The sequence below is a fragment of the Carassius gibelio genome, chromosome B2 (genome assembly GCF_023724105.1).
Source record: "Carassius gibelio isolate Cgi1373 ecotype wild population from Czech Republic chromosome B2, carGib1.2-hapl.c, whole genome shotgun sequence".
NCBI lineage: Eukaryota > Metazoa > Chordata > Actinopteri > Cypriniformes > Cyprinidae > Carassius > Carassius gibelio.
Window position 1 is genome coordinate 18895656 of NC_068397.1, and position 18657 is coordinate 18914312.

Consider the following 18657-nt stretch of genomic DNA (forward strand, 5'->3'; position numbering starts at 1 on the left):
TCCTTAAATAATAAAGGACATTTGAACAGCTCTATCTGAAATGAGCCTGCAGCATCAGTATTCCAATGGTGCTGCTGTCTCGAAATTCGTAGAGTTTTATGCCGTTCCTTTTGCCCTATATTCCAAAAGAAATTCACACGCCTTCGAACTCACACAGGGCCAAGACCAGACTGAAAGAGTGCGAGCGGTTGCCAGGGAGACAAGGGGGCCCATCAGAATACACAAACTATTAAAGAGATCAATAGTCTGTTAGAGTCGTGAGCAGCCTTTCAAACAATGGCACCTCGCCTCACTGCAATACCTGACTCGAAATGCTACACAGATGCCATCGCTGATACACACATCACAAATACACACACTCACACACAAAAGGAAACAGATTTTGAAAGGCCTCCGGTTTACAAGTAATTTAAAGGTACACGTACCTCTGCGGCATTCGGCTCTGGTGGAGTCAAAGAGAAAATGTTAGCTTGAGGCAAACACACTTCTGTGTCCCAAACCTACCTATGAGCTCCTTGTTTCTGACATCAAGGGCCATGTTTCGGAGGGCAGTGGCCACGGCGCAAACCACCCGGTCATTGTCTATTCTCAGCAACTCCACCAGAATGGGCAGTCCTTTCTCTTTCCGAACTGCCGCACGGATGTACACCGACCACTACACGCACATGAAACAGACAAAAGGGTGCCGCAAAATAATCATCATCACATCAGCTGAACAGAAACAGGGGCACTGGAATGAGGTTTTGGTGTCAACATTGCATGAAATGTGAATTTAGTTCATTGCACTGTTGTTTGTTTCATTCCTCTGAGGAGAAAATGACAACAGAAGATTTTTTTGAAGTGCAAAATTGCTAAATTAGACAGAATATCCCAGTCACTGTTTACACTTTCAAGACTTTGAGTGAGAATTCAGCTCTCTACATTGTATGCATTTGAAGATGCGAGCTTGAAGCCATCAGCTATCTTACACTGGTTGTGTTCACTTGAAAGAGACTGTGTTCTCAATATAAAGTTCACTATGTTCTCCAAGTTTGTGTTAAGACATGTGTTTGCTGTTTGTAGAACTCCATGACCTTGGCAGCAAAACTGAGGTATGAATGTGTTTTAGTGTCAGTCATAATGGTGATGGGTGCCAGAGCCAGATTGTTTGGTTCGTGGCTCTTTGGATGCAGGGTTACTCACAGGTTTTAAGTTGGGGCCTACCTTCCAGCTACCCGCTGCCAGGTTCTGTAGAGCCCCAGCTGCTCCCTCCAGTGTGTCCGGGTTCGAGCACTCAGACAGTAGAGTGAGGTATGGTTTTACTATGGACGGGTGCCACAGCATCTGCAGTCCCTTCGGAGGGTCACTAGAGTCTGGGAAAGGCCCGACACCATCCCACTGAAAGCAGAGAAAGATTGAGTGTTATTACAGTGTTACTATCAAGAAAAAGAGTCATATATGGATACATTCCACAAGGTTACAAAACAGGGGCTGAAACAAAACAGAATAGACAAAAAAAGGAGGTGCTCGACCTTTATTAAATATAGATCATCAGCCTTGATTTAGTAAATTTTTTATTAATTTTCTTTGTGGCTTTGAAACCTTGTTAGCAATATATGTGATCCTTAACCCTGATTTCTGTGATTTCTTTCTAGCAATAAAACAATACGTAAAAACAATATCCAAAGTAGCATGGACATAATATATAAAAGGGAAATAATCACCAAAAATAGGAAACAGTGTTTCTAGAAGTTTACAGCAGCCATTACTTCAGTCCTCAGTGTCACATGATCCTTCAGAAGTCATTCTAATATCTGCTGATTTGGTGCTCAAAAACATTTAATTTTTACAGTTGAAATAAGTTGTTTTGCCTAAAATGACTGATGAATAGTTCAAAAGAACAGCAGTTATTTAAAATAGAAATCTGTCACTTTTGATCAATTTAATGCATCTTTGCCAAATATATTTCTTTTGGGAAATTAAAAGGTTTTTGTTCATGGTTTTTACAACAATGAACTAAATTTCAGCAAAAATGATAACACTGTTGTTTAATTTTTAATACAGACACTGTCTGTGGCTTAAATTACTAGATACGGTGGAGATGGGACAGGCCAAAAATCATAATTTAACAAGGACGGAGGGGGTTTTACAACAAAAAACATGGGATTTGTGCCAAAGTGTAATGGGACACCAAATTGTACCCTATTCATGGAAAGTGCCAGATGCTATTTTATTTTTGGCCATTTTTTAAATAAGCACAGTACAGAGCCATCAGGAAATGATGTGAGAAGAGGGGGAAACAGGACTAAGCGATGTCATGAGCCAGACTAGAACTCATATTGCCTGCTAGAGCACAACAACCCAATGTGGCTCTTGCACTGATTATCATACCACAGTACGGAATGATTATTCATATACAGTAGTATTTACATGGCACTCCAAGATAATATGAAGAATCCCATAGTATTTATTGGAAATAACATGGTACTTTTTTGCTGCGTATTGAAATATTTGAAGATAAAGCTCCCTGGTTGTTTAGGATACAGGATAATTAAATAGACAGGGTAAACTCAACCGTCGCACAACCAGATGTGCATTTGCATCGTTGTTAAAGGAACAGATGACTCACAGACAATTTAGTTATTTAAAAGCCACAATGCAAAGTAATGCCACCTTTTACCTCGCTATTCATGCCATGCAAATGCTAAACAAACACTCCCGATGCCCTTATCTTCATCTGTTTTCAGAAACTAAATGAAATCAGCCTGGAAAATACGTAATTATTCACTGGAGGAGGACGAGTGTCGACGCAGGCGACCCGCACCCGAATGCTGCTAAGTGATGCTAATTGCCAGCAGCTGCAGGGATAAAAACCCCCAGCCCACCTGATCGTGGCTCTTCTTTTTCTTTTTCTTCTTGCCCCAGCAGCCGGAGCTCTCCGCATCCTTCCCGCTGGCATCGGTGCACAGAACCCCGTCCAGCTCCTCCGAACCCATCTGCTGCCCCTGAGACGTCTCTGCCGCCAACCTGTAGGACAGGTTCCGCAGGATGCACACGCAGTTCTCGATGGTCTAGAAGGGGGCGCGTTTGATGCGCAAAGATTGGAGGGAAAACAAGTTGTCAGATTACAAAATTTGCAAAACATGGAAACACACCGTAACACACCTCCAGTTTGGCTTTATTTGACACAGCAAATATCGAAATGTCTTTTTGTATTTGCGAGACAATCTGTCCTCTTTGGGAAGGCTATGCATTATTGTGCCCTGAACTCTTAATAGTCTCTTGTTAGATTAGTCCTCTGGACGGACTCCAGTGGAGAGCTGGAGAACTAATCCTATTGTGATGAGCAGTGAGGCAGGAAAAACAAAGAGGACGACTTTGATCTTGTAAATGCTTTCAGAGGGATTAAAGTGTGACGCTCTTTTTTTCCCCCTCATTCAAACTTGTTCTCACAAAGTATTATGCCAGTAACAGAGACCTCTAGAAAATCAAAAATTCAATATAGAGAGGTGTGTCACTCCATGACTTTATCTGCATAATTACCATAAAGCTTGCTTAAAAGCGACTGCAGTTATTGTTGTTTTTTGCAACATTGTTGGTGGTAAAGCAATTAGAGGAGTCAAAAAAAACAAAACAAAAAAAACCTTAACTGTCTGTCTAATAAAACGTCTATGTCCCTGCTTGAAAGATTAAATACTGGACCAGCTTAGAAGCATCCAAGATAGTTTTATCTAGATTTAGATCAGAAATGCTTGGGATTTCTTCAGTTGAGCACAAATGAACATAATTTGAAGAATGCTGGTAACCACACGGTTGACTATAGAAGTCAATGCCTCCAACATTGTAATAATAAAATATTATTTTATTTTGTGTTCAGCTGAAAACAGCTATTTCTGCATCTAATCCTGCTTCACCAGAGAAGCTCAAATCAGCTCGAAATTCCCACTGATCAATGTGTACTGTTTAGAAATCAACTGTAGTTTGTTTTAATTTATTAAGTTCAAATCATTTTGGTTTAATAATATAGAACTGTTGTAATGAAACTGACGCACCGGCGATGGAGTAACAATTTCTTGCTGTTATTTAATTGGTTTGATATTGAATTAATGTCAGATTATTGCTGTAAATAACAAACAGCATCTGAAGGCTAGTTCACTACCTTTGCACCCCATTGTTTCACTTCATTCGATCACAACTTCCCTCTTATGTCATGCTCCTCCGGAGTACCTGAGCACATTCTCATGTGCACTCTTCAAAAACAATACATTCTTTCTCAAACTAAAAGATGTACTACCTGTTAGCTTGCTTAGTTCTCTCAAGAGCATGATGAATTTAAGCCATAAAAACAAGAAACTCTGCTTCTAACCGCAGACAGTTTCAGCCACACAACTACAGTGTATAACATAGAGTGCAAATGTTTATTGGAACTATGGTTTTGGGAAACACTGAATCACTGAACTATGTTGGCAAGTTGTGTCCATAGTTGGCTAACAATGCACACAAGATCATAAGTGATTTTTAGTGCTATGTGCAGTATTCATCCGACTGTGAGCGAACGGACTGTGGGTGGGTGGTTAGTGGGCGTGCGGTCTGAGACTAATCTGGTCTAGACTGGGTTTTTTTGCCCATTTTGCATTGTGTGTTCACTCTCATCTAACATTTAGCAGTGGAGAAGTGCTCCAAATGGTTGGGGAGTAAAACCTGCACAACTAAACCTGCTAGAAATCTCCCAAGTGCTCTGCTGAATGCATATACTTTGGTACAAAAGGCAGGGGAGGGAAATGTCAAACCTTGCTGTCGATCTCACTGGTGCCCAGGGCTGTCTGGATGACGTAGAGCAGCGCATCAGTCAGTCCCTCACACTCTCTCATCCTGCGGCGGGCCTCTTCTCCGGCTGAGCTCACATTCCTGTCGAAAACACATTCATACACAATGTCACGCATGTTTTATTATTGACTCGATTGATTACGTTTTGGCAGTTCTGAGCTTCTAAATCAATACTTTTCAAACACAGCAATGTTTGGACAGCAGATTTTTATACTTTTTTAAAAAGTTTTTAAGGTAGAAAAATTCCAAGCATCAGCTTTATGAATCACCAGCACCATGCCGCAAAGCAACAAGCTTAGCATCCCAAGAGCTGGAGCCTCGGGAGACCTGAATCGGGAAGTCTGATCTGAGCAGGGCCTTATTCGAAGGTGCCTGTGAGAAATCAAAGACCGCATCCTGTCGTCTCTCTCTCTCGCACTCTCCAAGAAGCTTCTAAGAGACCTGTGTGTCTCAGGCAGCTGCAGGTGGTGTGGCAACTGTGTCCAACCATTAAATATTCAATCAGACTTCTAGTTCCTCAGCCATCCATGAAGAGGATTAATTATCACGCTGGGCGTAGGGAGCTTAGTCCAGCCATCCAAGAGTGACTCAGCACTTTCTACAATCCTGCTGCTTCAAACCTGAAAGCTGATGCGCAGGAGGAGAGAGGATGGTATATGCATGTAGTATGTGCTATAAATGTAAAGTTCTGTTAATATCAAAATGAGTTTTGCAGCAAAAAGTTCCTGAGCTCTGAAGTACCTGCAGATTTTTTGATGTTTTGATTGAGCTTGTAATAGCTCCAAAATGCACTTTTCCATCTAGTCAGCAAAAACTAGAAACTGGAAAATATGATTTCAAAATTAACAATATCAAAGCATTACAATGAAAAGCCTGAACATGTGCAAATAATGTGATCATCACTTTTGCATGATGCATCAACATTCGTCACAGAAATAAAAATTACAAAGCCACAAGATACAGCAGTCAAATGTATTAGAGAGGTGTTTTAAACAGCACATAGTGCTTCCAAAGGTTCTCCCTTGCCTGTGTCCTGCCAAATCCAACCTCATTCAAACCATTGGACTCTAAAGTATCGCCATTTTAATGCCTCATCAAAAAGTTGGTCAAGTTATGGCCATATTTTGTTTTGGTTAATCAAAAGTTTATTTTGCTGTGTAGAATATGTGCAAGTTAACCATTTAACATTAAGATAAAATAATCGAGCCATACTCTTAGATTTGAAATGTTTAGATCTGCGATACATAAATGTTATTATACAACATTTTTATATTTTTGACAAATTTTAGGACAAAATTTTAATAAAAATATTGAAATGTATAAAAAATACTATAATAATATTATCATTCTTTTCCCCCCTGAATTACATCTTCCACTATTTTGTAGAGTACCCAAGAACGTATGGGACATAACGTTAACATTATATATATATCATTCCGTTTCTGTAAAGCATGCACATTTTGATATATAATTTATTCATGGGATGGGAAAGATGCTTTTTCAGTAGCCATTTACTCCAGTCTTCAGTATCACATGATCCTTCAGAAAGCATTCTAAAGTCGATTTGATGCTCAAGAAACATTTCTAATTATTATTGATGTTCAAAACAATTGTGCTGATTTACTATTTTTGCAAAAAACATGATTGTTTTCATTTAAGATTCTTTGATTAATATTAATTTCAAAAGAACAGCATTTATTTAAAATAGAATTTTTTTGTAGCAATATAAATGTCTTTACTGTCACTTTCAGTGAAGACATCAGTTTAATGCATCCTTGCCTTCGTATTAATTTCTTTGATATATGATAATGAATGGAGTAGCTAAAGGAACAGGCAACATAATTGCTTTGGAGTCCAAAGGAGATTTTTGCAAGAGGAAGGCTTTGGCATGCCACCAGATCCACAATCACAGTGTCTAACACTATTCCAGAGCTACAGAATTCTATTGTTGAATCCCACCAATACTGGGCAGAATATAATCCTACTAAAGTGGCAGAATGAGCTCTATCACAAAATGGTTTTATGCACGAATTCTTATACTGGCCAGATTTATCTACTGCAATTGAATCTATTTATTCAAATCAATTAACTTAAGTTATCAGTGAAGGGCTCCTGGAAAAGCCTCCGAGACCCCAATATACGCTGACATTTCTGAAGGCAAACAAATTCATCATATCATTTCGCTTTGAAAGACAGAAACGCTCAGGCATTAACATAATATTTGCATAATTCTTACTTGAATAATCACCTAATAAAACAATGATTGCTTCTAGGTGAAAATTAAGCCTCTTAAGAGCAACAACAGGCCCTTCAAAGTGATGCTTTGCCTGTACATAAATATGAATGAACAATGAAAGGCAATAGATGTTGAATTAAAACTTTGATTGACATTAATTAGGAACTGTACCTGAGGCACCCGGTAGCATTGCGGAGCACCTGTGAGGAATGCAGGTGCAGCTTGCGGTCGTCCTGTAGGGGCAAGGTGTCCCAGCCCGAGTGAGGAATAATGACTGTGTTGGTCAGCACTGCCAGAGCGTCCTGAATTATGGGCATCTTCAGAGCATCGCACGAGGACAAGTTCCACAGCACACCTGTACACAAGAACATCAGCTATGAACCTAAAAATGTCTGATCCAGTGGAGAATACACACCCTGTATTTATAGACTACAATTTCTCTTCTTAACCTTGAGTTTTTGTTGTGCAGAAAAAGATATCATTAAAAACACTGATTACGGCAGGCTGCAAACATTCTTTTGAATATTGCATGAGGTCTTGGTCAAGAGCCCTCAAATGAAACACTTTCAAAAGTTTCACTAGTGTGTCCTCATCAGCTCTTAGTATGAACATTTGAGGGTGTGATCCAAGCCACATCGCAATCAAGAATGAACTGTGAGCTGCTAGAAAGTAGCATGCAGCTGAACTGTAGCTCATTTAGCATATTATTAAAAGTAGTACGTTATAAATATTTCATATCTTTCATGAGACCCCTACAGCTCTGATGCAGTGAACAAGGGAGCGTTTTTGCATGTTCCTCCTCCCTGCTGCTAGCAGAGTATAAAGCTCAAGCTAATTGCATGTTATCTTGTTTGTTAAATATCACAGACTTACAGTCCTAAACAGTATGATGCATCCCATATTATAAAGTAGTATGATTACAGCAGTATGTCAAAAGTAGAATATATATATATATATATATATATATATATATATACATATATATATATATATATATATATATATATATATATATATATATATATATATATATTTTTTTTTTTTATATATAAATTATTTTTTCATTCATCAATAATCGATTACATGTACCCCTCCCCCCATATACAAATATAGACTTTTGTAATGTATATTTGAAATGTACTTTACACAATTATAAATATGTAAAAACATTTTAAATAATTGCTGCTCTTTTGAACTTCTTCTAAAGAAAATACACACAACATATCATCCACAAAAATATTAAAGCAGAACAGCTGTTTTCAATATTTATTATAATAAGAAATGCTTCTTGGGCACCAGATCAGCATATTAAAATGATTTCTAGAATGATTATGTGATATTATTTAATAATATTTAATTTCTTACTGTATTTTGATCATACAAGAGACTTTCAAAAACATCAAAAACTGGCCCTAAATTTTTGGTAGTGCATGTTTGTTCTAAAATGTTCACTCCTGTGTTATAACAAAAAGCTTCCCGAAATAGTGCACAAAATTTAGACCAGTGAAACCAAAATCCTAAAAATAGTACATCCATATTTCATTTTTTTTGTCCAAAAAGAGGAGTTTGTTTTCAGTTCAATTTGTCCAGAAAAACAAGTTTGAAGCTGCCACAGTACTCACACGTTTATCTAGACGCTAGAACACAAGCAAGCTCAAAACGTATCAAATGCTACTCATTACTGTATAAAAGGTGATGATAGTGCAAATGTATCTGTTGTTGTTGTTACATATTCAAAAGTATACACTATAGTGATAGTATATAGTATATACAACAGTGAAGGGCATACTTTTATTACATAGTAGAAGCATAAAAATTAAAAAACAGTCTATGAATGCTTGCCTGTCATTTGTTTGGTACCCTCCACTGAAGCGAGTTTGCCATGTGGCATCACCCACAACGTTCATGTGGGACACTATAATCACCTTTTAATGAGTCGGTAATGCTAAGAAACATCTTCCTTACAAATGTTTCTCAATTCAGCTCATAGGCTATTTTTTGGACGTCATGAAGGACCTCACTAAAGAAATGATGTGCTAAATCCAAGGGCTCTATGTTTGACTGGTTAGCATTTGCCTGTTAGCCCCTACTGTTAGATGCTATAATAACTACACCATCTGGTTCTAAAAAGCACCTTTCATCATTGACAGCCATTTAGAATTGGCAATGCATAACCAAGCAGCATATATATTACTAACTTTTTTCATTACATTTAATTTCATGGACTCACTGCAGTGAACGGGGAGCACTTTTGTAGGTCCTTCCTCTGTGCTGCTAACAGGGTGTACAGCTCTGTGCTCCAGCCAATTTAATCTCATCTTATCCTATCCAATCTTGTTTGTTAAACATCAAAGACTTCTTGTTTTTATGCAACCACCTGCAGAATGAAGAGTTCTGAGCTCAAATTCAGGCCCCAGCAGGCAAAACAGGCCGTTTCTGGCTTCAGCAATTCAGCCAGCGACTGGGGTCTGCGGAGATGTTGCATGAGGAGGGTTTATTATGGACTGACGAGAGGACACTTTGTCTCCTAATTTAAACCACTCTCTAATTTACTTGTTAATTGTCTTTGAAAAAGCATAAATGGCTTCTCGCCTCTTTCCAAATGTTGCAGCTAAAGTGAGTACAAGCACAGAGATATGTAGCTGTAATAAGCACATGTCACTCAGCTTCACTATTTTTAATTTGAAAAATTTTCAATGTTTCTCTATGGAGCCCCGCACATGACATACAAGAAAAAATAAATAAATTGTGTGCACGAATTACTAATTCGTTCCCTCAATGTACTTAAAAAAATTTAGCAAATCGTGGGAACGAATTAGTAAATCGTGCTCACAATTTATAAATCGAGTGAACACAATAGTAATTCAAGAGAACGCAATAGTAATCATGTTCACGTTTAAGTACATTGAGGGAACGAATTAGTAAATCGTGCACACGATTTAGCCTAATATTTTTTCCTGCATGTCATGTGCAGGGCTCCGTATTTCTCTGAGCTCTGGATTCAGGAAGAATTTTTCAATTGATGGACATTTTGTTTGCTCGCTAGGCTGAAACACAAGGGAGCTGTGGCGTTCTATTGAAGTGTCTCCCAACAATTCAGCATCTGAGATTTATGAAATGCCTCAAAAAAGCAAATTGCTGCCTAATTTTTCCAACATCTCTCAGGAATCGTCTCAGTACCACAAATATTTCTATAGGATTGAGTCTTTGTCTTCTGTCAAAGCATCAAGACTCATTATACAAAAGTCCCTAAAGAGGCTACACCAAGCACTGGTATTATCCTTAATTATTATAGCCCTAAACAATTAGAAAATCATTAACGAATCATTTAATGGGTAGTGGGGTCTACGGTAACAAGCTGATGATTCTAGGAGAACAGATTAACAAATTGAGCCCAATTATATAGAAGCCAGAGACAGTGACAGAAAGGTCACATACAATGTATTTGTATGCTGAACTTGGTGAGAGGGGAAATGAAGATACCACACATTCAAAGATGGGAGGCAGACACTGTGTCCTAATCAGTCGCGACAAGGTTTGTTCACTTTTTTTCTTTTAATTTCAACTGTCAAATCTCACTGCTTCAACATCCCTTTCCATATAACTACATACTATAATTGAAGTGGAAATATCGTAATAATAAGGTATGAGCATATGAATAGCCAAGCAAAGTCATGCTTAAAAGTGGGAATCTTTGAATTCTAGATGAATGAGCGTTATGTATGTAAACTGTGACTCTGCACCAGGTCTTTGTCAGTTCTTGGGCCACTGGTGGGAAGGCAGTTGACAGCGTCCCGGCAAGAACCACTCATCTAAAAGGCCATGGGCGGGGTCTTCTGGAGCCGACCACTCAAGACCCAGATCCTGCCATGGAGAGAACACGGATTAGCTCAGTGTCTGATTTTGGCTACTGGTTGGCAAGATGGGCGGGCTACGGGCTCCTCGCTGGAAGCACCATTCTTCAGCATCTGATGCCTTCAAGGACATCGAGTCGTCGATGGTAATCTCTTCCTTGGATGCACCAAAGGAAACCAAGCCGCTCGCTGCAATGCAGGAGCGTTGATCCTCTTGTGTGAAGCACACTGGTGCGATGAGGCTAAGCAGGGAGAGGGGGGCATGCGGGTGCTGGGCTGACATGAAACCACTCACACCCATGGAGAGAGAGCTGCTGCTCAGCACTTTCTTTCTCTTAGGAGAGAAAGGAAATGGGATAGTGGAGTCGGAAGTACTGCCTTCAGTGAAGAAGGCGATCTGCAAGCGAAGACTGCCCATGCAGGCAACACATTGCTGTGTCCGTCTGACTCGTGCAAGGGCTCCTTTGAAACAATGCACGCTGGAAATTTGCTCTAATTTGCTCTTTAAGAAAGCACCAGATGGCCGCAGGGGAGACTTGTCAGTGAATTCAGTGAAGAGATGGTCCTCGTCACTGAAGGAGAAGATTCTGACGAAATGGCGCTGCAAGCCGAATTATATACACATCAGCTCCGCCCTTTCTGGCAGACTAAAGCACCATTGGTTTGTGCTGCTACAAAAACATGAACAAATCAGGCTCGTTTTATATAACAAAAACATTCAGTGGAGATCTTAAATAATACACTGAAATGAATAATTTTCATGAATTTATATGCTGTTATTTGGCTTATTGTTCACAATATAATTCTTTTATTTCGTTTTATGCTTCTGACTTGAATGCATATCAAAATAACACATGTATGACTCAGTGGTATACTTTTAAAAGGTGCACTTGAAGGCAGAGGAAGTTCTGCAGCATTTTCTCTTTCAGTGTGGTCAAACAAATTACTTCTCATCAGTATCCCGTCACGCCAGAGAACAAAAGAGACGGACTGAAACTGAATTATAAATACATGTGCTTAATGTTTTCTGAGCACCTGTGAGCAGTTCTCTGATCTCCACATCTGTTGTCTTGCGCAGGAGCCGCACAAGTGCAGGGATCCCACCGCAGTTTTTCAGGGCGATCTTGTTGTCGTCGTTGGCCTTGCCATAGACCAGGTTCCTGAGTGCACCACAGGCGCTCCTGTGCACATCTGTCATACGGTGATCCAGCAAGTCCACCAGCAGCTGGATCCCACCCTGCCTCCGTATCTGATATTTATCAGGAATAATTGACATTTTTAAATATGTTAAACTTAAAAAAGATAATATTACACAGTATTACATTTTTTTTTTCTGCATTCCGGATCAAATAAATGCAGCTGTGGTGAGCAAAATAGATTCTTATGAGATTCTTAAAAAGAATGTTGCTGTTGGCATCTGACTAGATTGCCAAGGTTCCACAAAGTGACATAAAGAGTTAAAGCATTTCCTCCTTTTTATTAAAAGTTCATAAGCCTTTATATTTTGTTATCTTAATTATGTATGATTAAATGGTTAGCTTTACTATTATATCGTGCACTAACTAGCCTGAATCAGCAGGTAAATTCAAATTAACCTGAAATAATGATCCTCACTTCACGGCCTTATTAGTAGATAGTCTATATATGCAGAATGTGTGTGATGTTGGTATGCAGGAGTTACCTCTGATTTGATCTTGTTGTCTCCAAAGCACAAGTGCTGGAGGTAGGCGGCAGCGTTGGACTGTACCGATGGAAACTGGTGCTGCAGCATTTGGATGACCTCCGGCAGTTCAGGATCCCTCCAGCCAAATTCCCTGAAGAGGGACATATGCACACAAAAGTGAATGTGGAGAAACTTTGACCTAAAGAAACATAGTAACATTAAAATAGCATGTTTGTGAATAACAGCATACGTTATCAGTCAATAGTTTGAACAGTAATATTTTTTATGTTTTTATATAAATGCAGGCTCACCAAGCCTGCATTTATTTGAACCAAAGTATCAAAGTAACGTTTTGAAATATTTTTACTCTTAAAAAAAGAAGTGATTTCATTGTGATTGTGTATCATTACTCCAGTCACATGATCCTTCAGAAATCACTGTAATATTCTAATTTGCTGCTCAAAAACATTTATTATTATTATTGTTGAAAACTGCTTTTCAGATAAATGCTGATCTTTTAAATATTGATAATAACAATAAGTAGAAATCAGCATTTCAGAATGAGTTCTGAAGGATCATGTGACACTGACTGAAGACTGGAGTAATGATGCTGAAAGTTTAGCACAGGAATATATTATATTTAAAAACATATTCAAATAGAAAGAATTTCTATTTGAATATTCACAAAATTACTATTTTGCTGTATTCATTATTGCTGTATTTGGATCAAATAAATGCAAACTTGGTGAACAGAAGAGACTTCTTTAAAAAACAAAAATCCTTGCTGTTCAAAAACCTTTGACTGGTAGTGTATTTCTTTTATATGGCGTGTAAACATCTTTAAAAACATTCTCCTCTCTGAAGCTCTGACTCTTTTTCTTTGCAATTCATCAAACTGAATGCAACATACTCCAACTTTCCGCCAACATCTGTGGTCTCCCACTGTTAAATGCACTACTTTTCTGCTTTGAAAATAGTAAAGTAATACTAATTAAAATAAAAACGAATGCCACGTACAATGAAAACAAATTAACCTCAAAAATGATGCATGACAGTGTTTTGTAAGGAGAAAAAATTAAAATAAAATAATAATAATAATCACGTAGAAGAAACAAAGGTTTCACAGCCATCACATGTCAGCAATCATTTTTAAATTCTGATTTTGATGCTTTCTGCAGAGGTACGTTAGATCTCAGCTAATGTATACAGACAATAACATCCTCCCAAAAATATTGGCCTTTTCAAGGGGTATCAGTGACAGCTGTGCTATTGCCTAGAGCAGTCCTAAGGTGCCTGGAACCCACACAAGAGAAGATCTACATATCCTAAACCCTTGGGTCCTGCGGCTCTATCTGAAGAATACCAGTACCAACAATGTGATTTAAAAAAGCAGCAGAAGTAAATTCAACATACTATTCTGAAGTCTGCTCTGAAACACCACATGTAGGCAAGCGAGGAGAACATTGTGTTTTTCTTTTTCTCTCATTCTCAGACAACAAAACACTGTGTCTACGCTAACACCATGTCAGAGGCTGTCAAACTAAAGGAATCAATTCAAATAAAAAGATCCAGTACGAAATAAATGGTATGGTAATGATAGATAGAGAGCACAAGGAAGGTGGGAAAAGAATAAAGAAAAACTAAGATGCGACGGTAGAGAGAAAATGAGATGCTTGCAAAAAACAACAACTTGATGGACAAACATCTCTGGGTAAGAGGCACCATGGGAAACATCTATTGTAGAATTTCCCAGTTCTCTCTAGCACAACCAGTAAACCTGAGAGGGCAATTGCGGTCAACAAAGAAGAATGGGATCCATTGGGAAAAGGTCAAAATGGGATAATCCTGAAACATGGCTACTTCGTTTTCACTTGCTGTATCTTTGTTGCTTTTTATAATTGTTTAACCTTGAGAAATGAATGCTTGTTTAAATCACATCTCACTAAGCTGCTATGTTGAGAGCTTTGTTCACAAAACAGAGAGCCAAATCCATTACAGAGAGTTGGAAATGCCCAGCAGCCCACAAAACGACAAGGCAAACTCTCCAATGCATTGGATGTAATGACAGGAGGCTTTCATAAATCACAGGAGCGGGCTAATTGATAATGTTTGCATTAATCAGTAATTAAAGTGTAACACAAAATGGCTATAAAATGGATGAAGTTTATATGGTAATCAATGTGGCGCTGGCTCATAAGTCAACTCTAGGTTAATTAGTGCAAATAAATTTTTGACAGAAGCTTTGAAATGACTCTGTTAATTAACTAGTGCACTAAATTGAAATTATTCACTCAGTGTTTACCTCATGTAATTATAGATGGCAGTTAATCAGAAGGCATTGCCCCAATGCTTTACCAACTCCTGAGTTCATCAAGAAATGACGTTTGTGTTTAGCAAAGCAAAAAGCTACAGCTAGCTGCTTTGACAACAACATATTACAACTAATAACATAATACAACCATAAGGAAACAACTATCTTGTGAATGTGATGCAACAGTTCAATAGTTAAGGCTGTGTTACATTAGGGACAGTTTTATTTACTCTGCATATTTTCATCTTTTGTCATTGTGCTATAAAATCGCCCTGTAATGTTGCAAATTGTTATCTGCTATCATACTAATATATTGGTTTGTAGCGCAAATAGTTTTAGCACTTTGTGAATCTTCTAGTTATTTACCTATTGCAAGTCGCATTCATGGAAAATAGCTTACTTCTGCATTTAAAGGGGGGGTGAAATGCTCGTTTTCACTCAATATCCTGTTAATCTTGAGTACCTATAGAGTAGTACTGCATCCTTCATAACTCCAAAAAGTCTTTAGTTTTATTATATTCATAAGAAAAGATAGTCTGTACCGATTTTTCCCGGAAAAACACGACCGGCTGGAGGCGTGACTGGCAACCAAAAATACACTTCTTTTGTGACATTTCGCGACGCTCTTTCTCTGATCAGTGAATGCCTCTGCTCTCAGTGCTCTGCTATATGGGAGCGCGCGCTCTTCCGGCAGACATGCCCTCAGGACCCATATAAGGAAATTCCGCTCCATTTAACGTCACACAGAGCCATACTCGAAAAAAACTTTCCGAAACCTGTGACAAACCGGAAGGAGTATTTTTGGAACAAAAATACTCCTTCAAACGTACAACTTAATTTTTGAAACTTTGTCCATGTTTAGCATGGGAATCCAACTCTTTAACAGTGTAAAAAACTCAGTATGCATGAAATAGCATTTCACCCCCCCTTTAAAAATAAGGCGGATACAAAATTTTGTACTTGTCTTTTTTTTCCAGTTTACAACTTTGAGCAAGTTGGTTGTGTCATTGAATATTCTTTATCGATGTATTAAAGGAACAGGGAAAGTTCTCCAAGCATCAAGGCGACCAAAGAAGTGGACAGTCACATTTGTGCTCTACATCCATACACAACAGAGCATCACAGCACGAATGAATGCATACATAAGTAATGAGGACTAAACGTGAATAATGATTTAAATGTGCATATTTATTAGATAACTGCTGCTCTAGAAATCGACTATATCATTTATGATTAAAGTCAGAATAGTAATAGGCACCCTGCTCGTCCTCGTTCGCATCATTAAACCTTAGCGCTGAATCATTCTCAGCAGGCCAGTCCTACAGGGACAGACACATATGCAGAGTGCAAGCTGCTGCAGCCTGGTGACGCTCCCTCCGCTCTGTCAGGTCTTACACTGACAGCCAAATCCTTAACCTCCCCATTACCACAATTAATGCCTGGGTGAGGCCACTCCCCCAGCACAGCTCCAGTCACTATGACAGGCCGTTGAAGCTGGGATGAACATACCATTAATCACCAAACATGAATAATCAAACGTCTGCTCAGAGCCCAGGCCTGCAAAAAAATGTCATCCCTTGCCAAAGCCGGAGAAGGATTTGGCTGGGAAATGACTCATTCACGCTACAGAGAACAGAGAGCTCTTTCGTTATGTGCACGCTCAGACTTGTGATTTCACCCCTCGTGGTCTGATAGGGAGAGATGCTGTGGGTGGGTGGCTGGTCTACTAATAAACTGTCCCTTAACCTTCACCTGCAGGATCCACCCCTTCATCAGCACGATTAAACCCAGGGTTGACCTTCATTCTAACAGTCAGAAATGAGAGAGGCTCCATTCCAAAACCTAGTGTGCTGCCTACGTAGAAAGTATTTCAAGGCATGCATGTAGATGGTTACAAAAAGACATTTGTGTGGAGGGGGGAGTGTGGGAAAGAAACTGATGCCATTCTCCTCATTAGAAGTTAGTGCACCATTAGATTGATGAACTAAATATTTTAAGCTAAAAACTTACATTAAATGATACCTTATTTTGACCAAATTGACTCAAGCAAAGGCTTTTTTTTTTTACAATTATTGCATTGTTCAGTAAAATGGCAGATGAGAAATTAAATAAACTTATATGTCATTCAATACTGAAAAATGCATTTATTTTATTCAGTATTTGTGTAAACTCTGAAAAACTAAGGTTCCAAAATGGTGTTTTTGCAGTGATGCCATAGAAAACCCATTTTTGATTCCCAAAACAACCTTTCAGTGAACAGTTCCAAAATTATATTTTTTTAAAGAACATTTAAAAAATCTAAAGAACCTTTTTTTTACTATAAAGAACCTTTTCTGCATTTGAAAGGTTCCATGGAAGTTCAAGTTTCTTCATACTGATGCCAGCAAAGAACCTTTATTTTTAAGAGTGTAAATCTTAGGCTTAGTATCATCCAGTTAGTTCAACAACATGCAAATATACTGTAATGTGCTACAGGAATGAGTCTTCAAACCCAGAAATGAGTTAGCATTTTTGAAAGTCTGGTTCCATCATTCCGAAGTCAACGGGTGTTTTTGGTTAAATGCCTGAAATAGGGGTCTGTGTTTAAAATAAGCTCAATCAATTTTATTTATTCTACAACATAAAATACTCCAGAAACATACAAATTCTACAACATAAAATACACCTCACTCCTGATTTCATACTTTTTTTTTCAAAGCTTTTACTTTGAAAAGTTCTTCAATTTGTAGATTTTAAATAAAGAGCTGCTTGTGTTGGTGACATTGCCATCATGTGACCGTGGTGCAGTTCATTTATAGCCTAACTTTAGATTTTACTTCCAGCTGACTGTATTTAGGTTAAAATGTGCAAATGTTGTATTCATTTGTAAAGATTATCTTGATGAACAAAATGTGTAAGAATCATACACTTTTGTTGGTCACAGAGTTTATTTTCTGCAATACCAAAGAACATAACAAATCATATTGGCTTTTTGTCGAGGAATGCAGAATGATTTCTCAACTTCCGGTTTGGCCAACAAAATAACATCATTCCTGCAGCTATCCACTAAACTAAAATTAATTTTTGAGTTGCTGCCTAAAGAGAGAGTTCCAAATTATGAGGTTCTTCAACAACCAGGATGCTGCTTATAGTATATATGCGGCGAAGCTGCTAACCAGGTTTTGGAACAAAACTAGGGCAAGAAAGGATTGGGTCTTGTTGTCTTAGGCCCTGTCCACACTGAGACGTGTTTCCTGTATATGCATACATTTTGTATCGTATACATCCACACGGATCCGGCATTTTGGGAGAGTGAAACCGATATTTTTTTAAATAGGGTCCCAAATGGATACATTTGAAAATGCCGCCTTTGGGTTTTCGTGTGGACAGCGAATCTGTATATTTTCTGAAACGATGACATCATCAGACCACGTCTCGCCCTTTATCAGACACTGCAACGTCACGTAACATCAACAAAATCATGAACAAACACTTAACAATTGTCTTTTTATTAACTAACATTAACACAGATTAATAAATGTATTGTTCCATATTTGTTTGTATACCACTCAGAGATACTGTTTGTATCTCTGTGGCAGAATTACAGCGCCACATACTGGTCTGGCATGTATACTCCATCGTTTTGTGTAGGTTTTGTGGTTTTGGTGGGAATTGGATAGGGAAAGCTCTGGCTTCGTGTGGATGTAGCCTTAGACTTATAAAAGGTTTGCTAGGCATGCTGTCTGAAAATCCTTCAGCAGAAGGTGATGTAAGATTTAAGCACTCACTGGAATGAGACAAACTCTCC

General features: G+C 38.4%; 2 protein-coding genes across 8 annotated transcripts in view; one reads left to right on the forward strand and one right to left on the reverse strand.

Annotated features, from left to right (window-relative positions):
• Window positions 1–18657, forward strand: part of LOC127950757 (transcription elongation factor A protein 1) — a 174441-nt gene that overhangs the window by 45966 nt on the left and 109818 nt on the right. The window lies entirely within an intron of this gene.
• The window catches only part of LOC127950743 (catenin delta-2-like), a 72035-nt gene that overhangs the window by 7459 nt on the left and 45919 nt on the right, over window positions 1–18657 (reverse strand). For 5 of the 7 annotated variants that reach the window (XM_052547979.1, XM_052547976.1, XM_052547974.1 and 2 more), the window contains 7 exons: window positions 12578–12710; window positions 11932–12145; window positions 7214–7397; window positions 4770–4887; window positions 2865–3050; window positions 1183–1377; window positions 505–655 (listed from right to left, as the gene is read on the reverse strand). In XM_052547979.1, coding sequence (XP_052403939.1) covers window positions 505–655; window positions 1183–1377; window positions 2865–3050; window positions 4770–4887; window positions 7214–7397; window positions 11932–12145; window positions 12578–12710 — 1181 coding nt within the window. The remainder of the gene's footprint in view (window positions 1–504; window positions 656–1182; window positions 1378–2864; window positions 3051–4769; window positions 4888–7213; window positions 7398–11931; window positions 12146–12577; window positions 12711–18657) is intronic. The other 2 variants (XM_052547977.1, XM_052547975.1) reach the window with 1 other exon arrangement.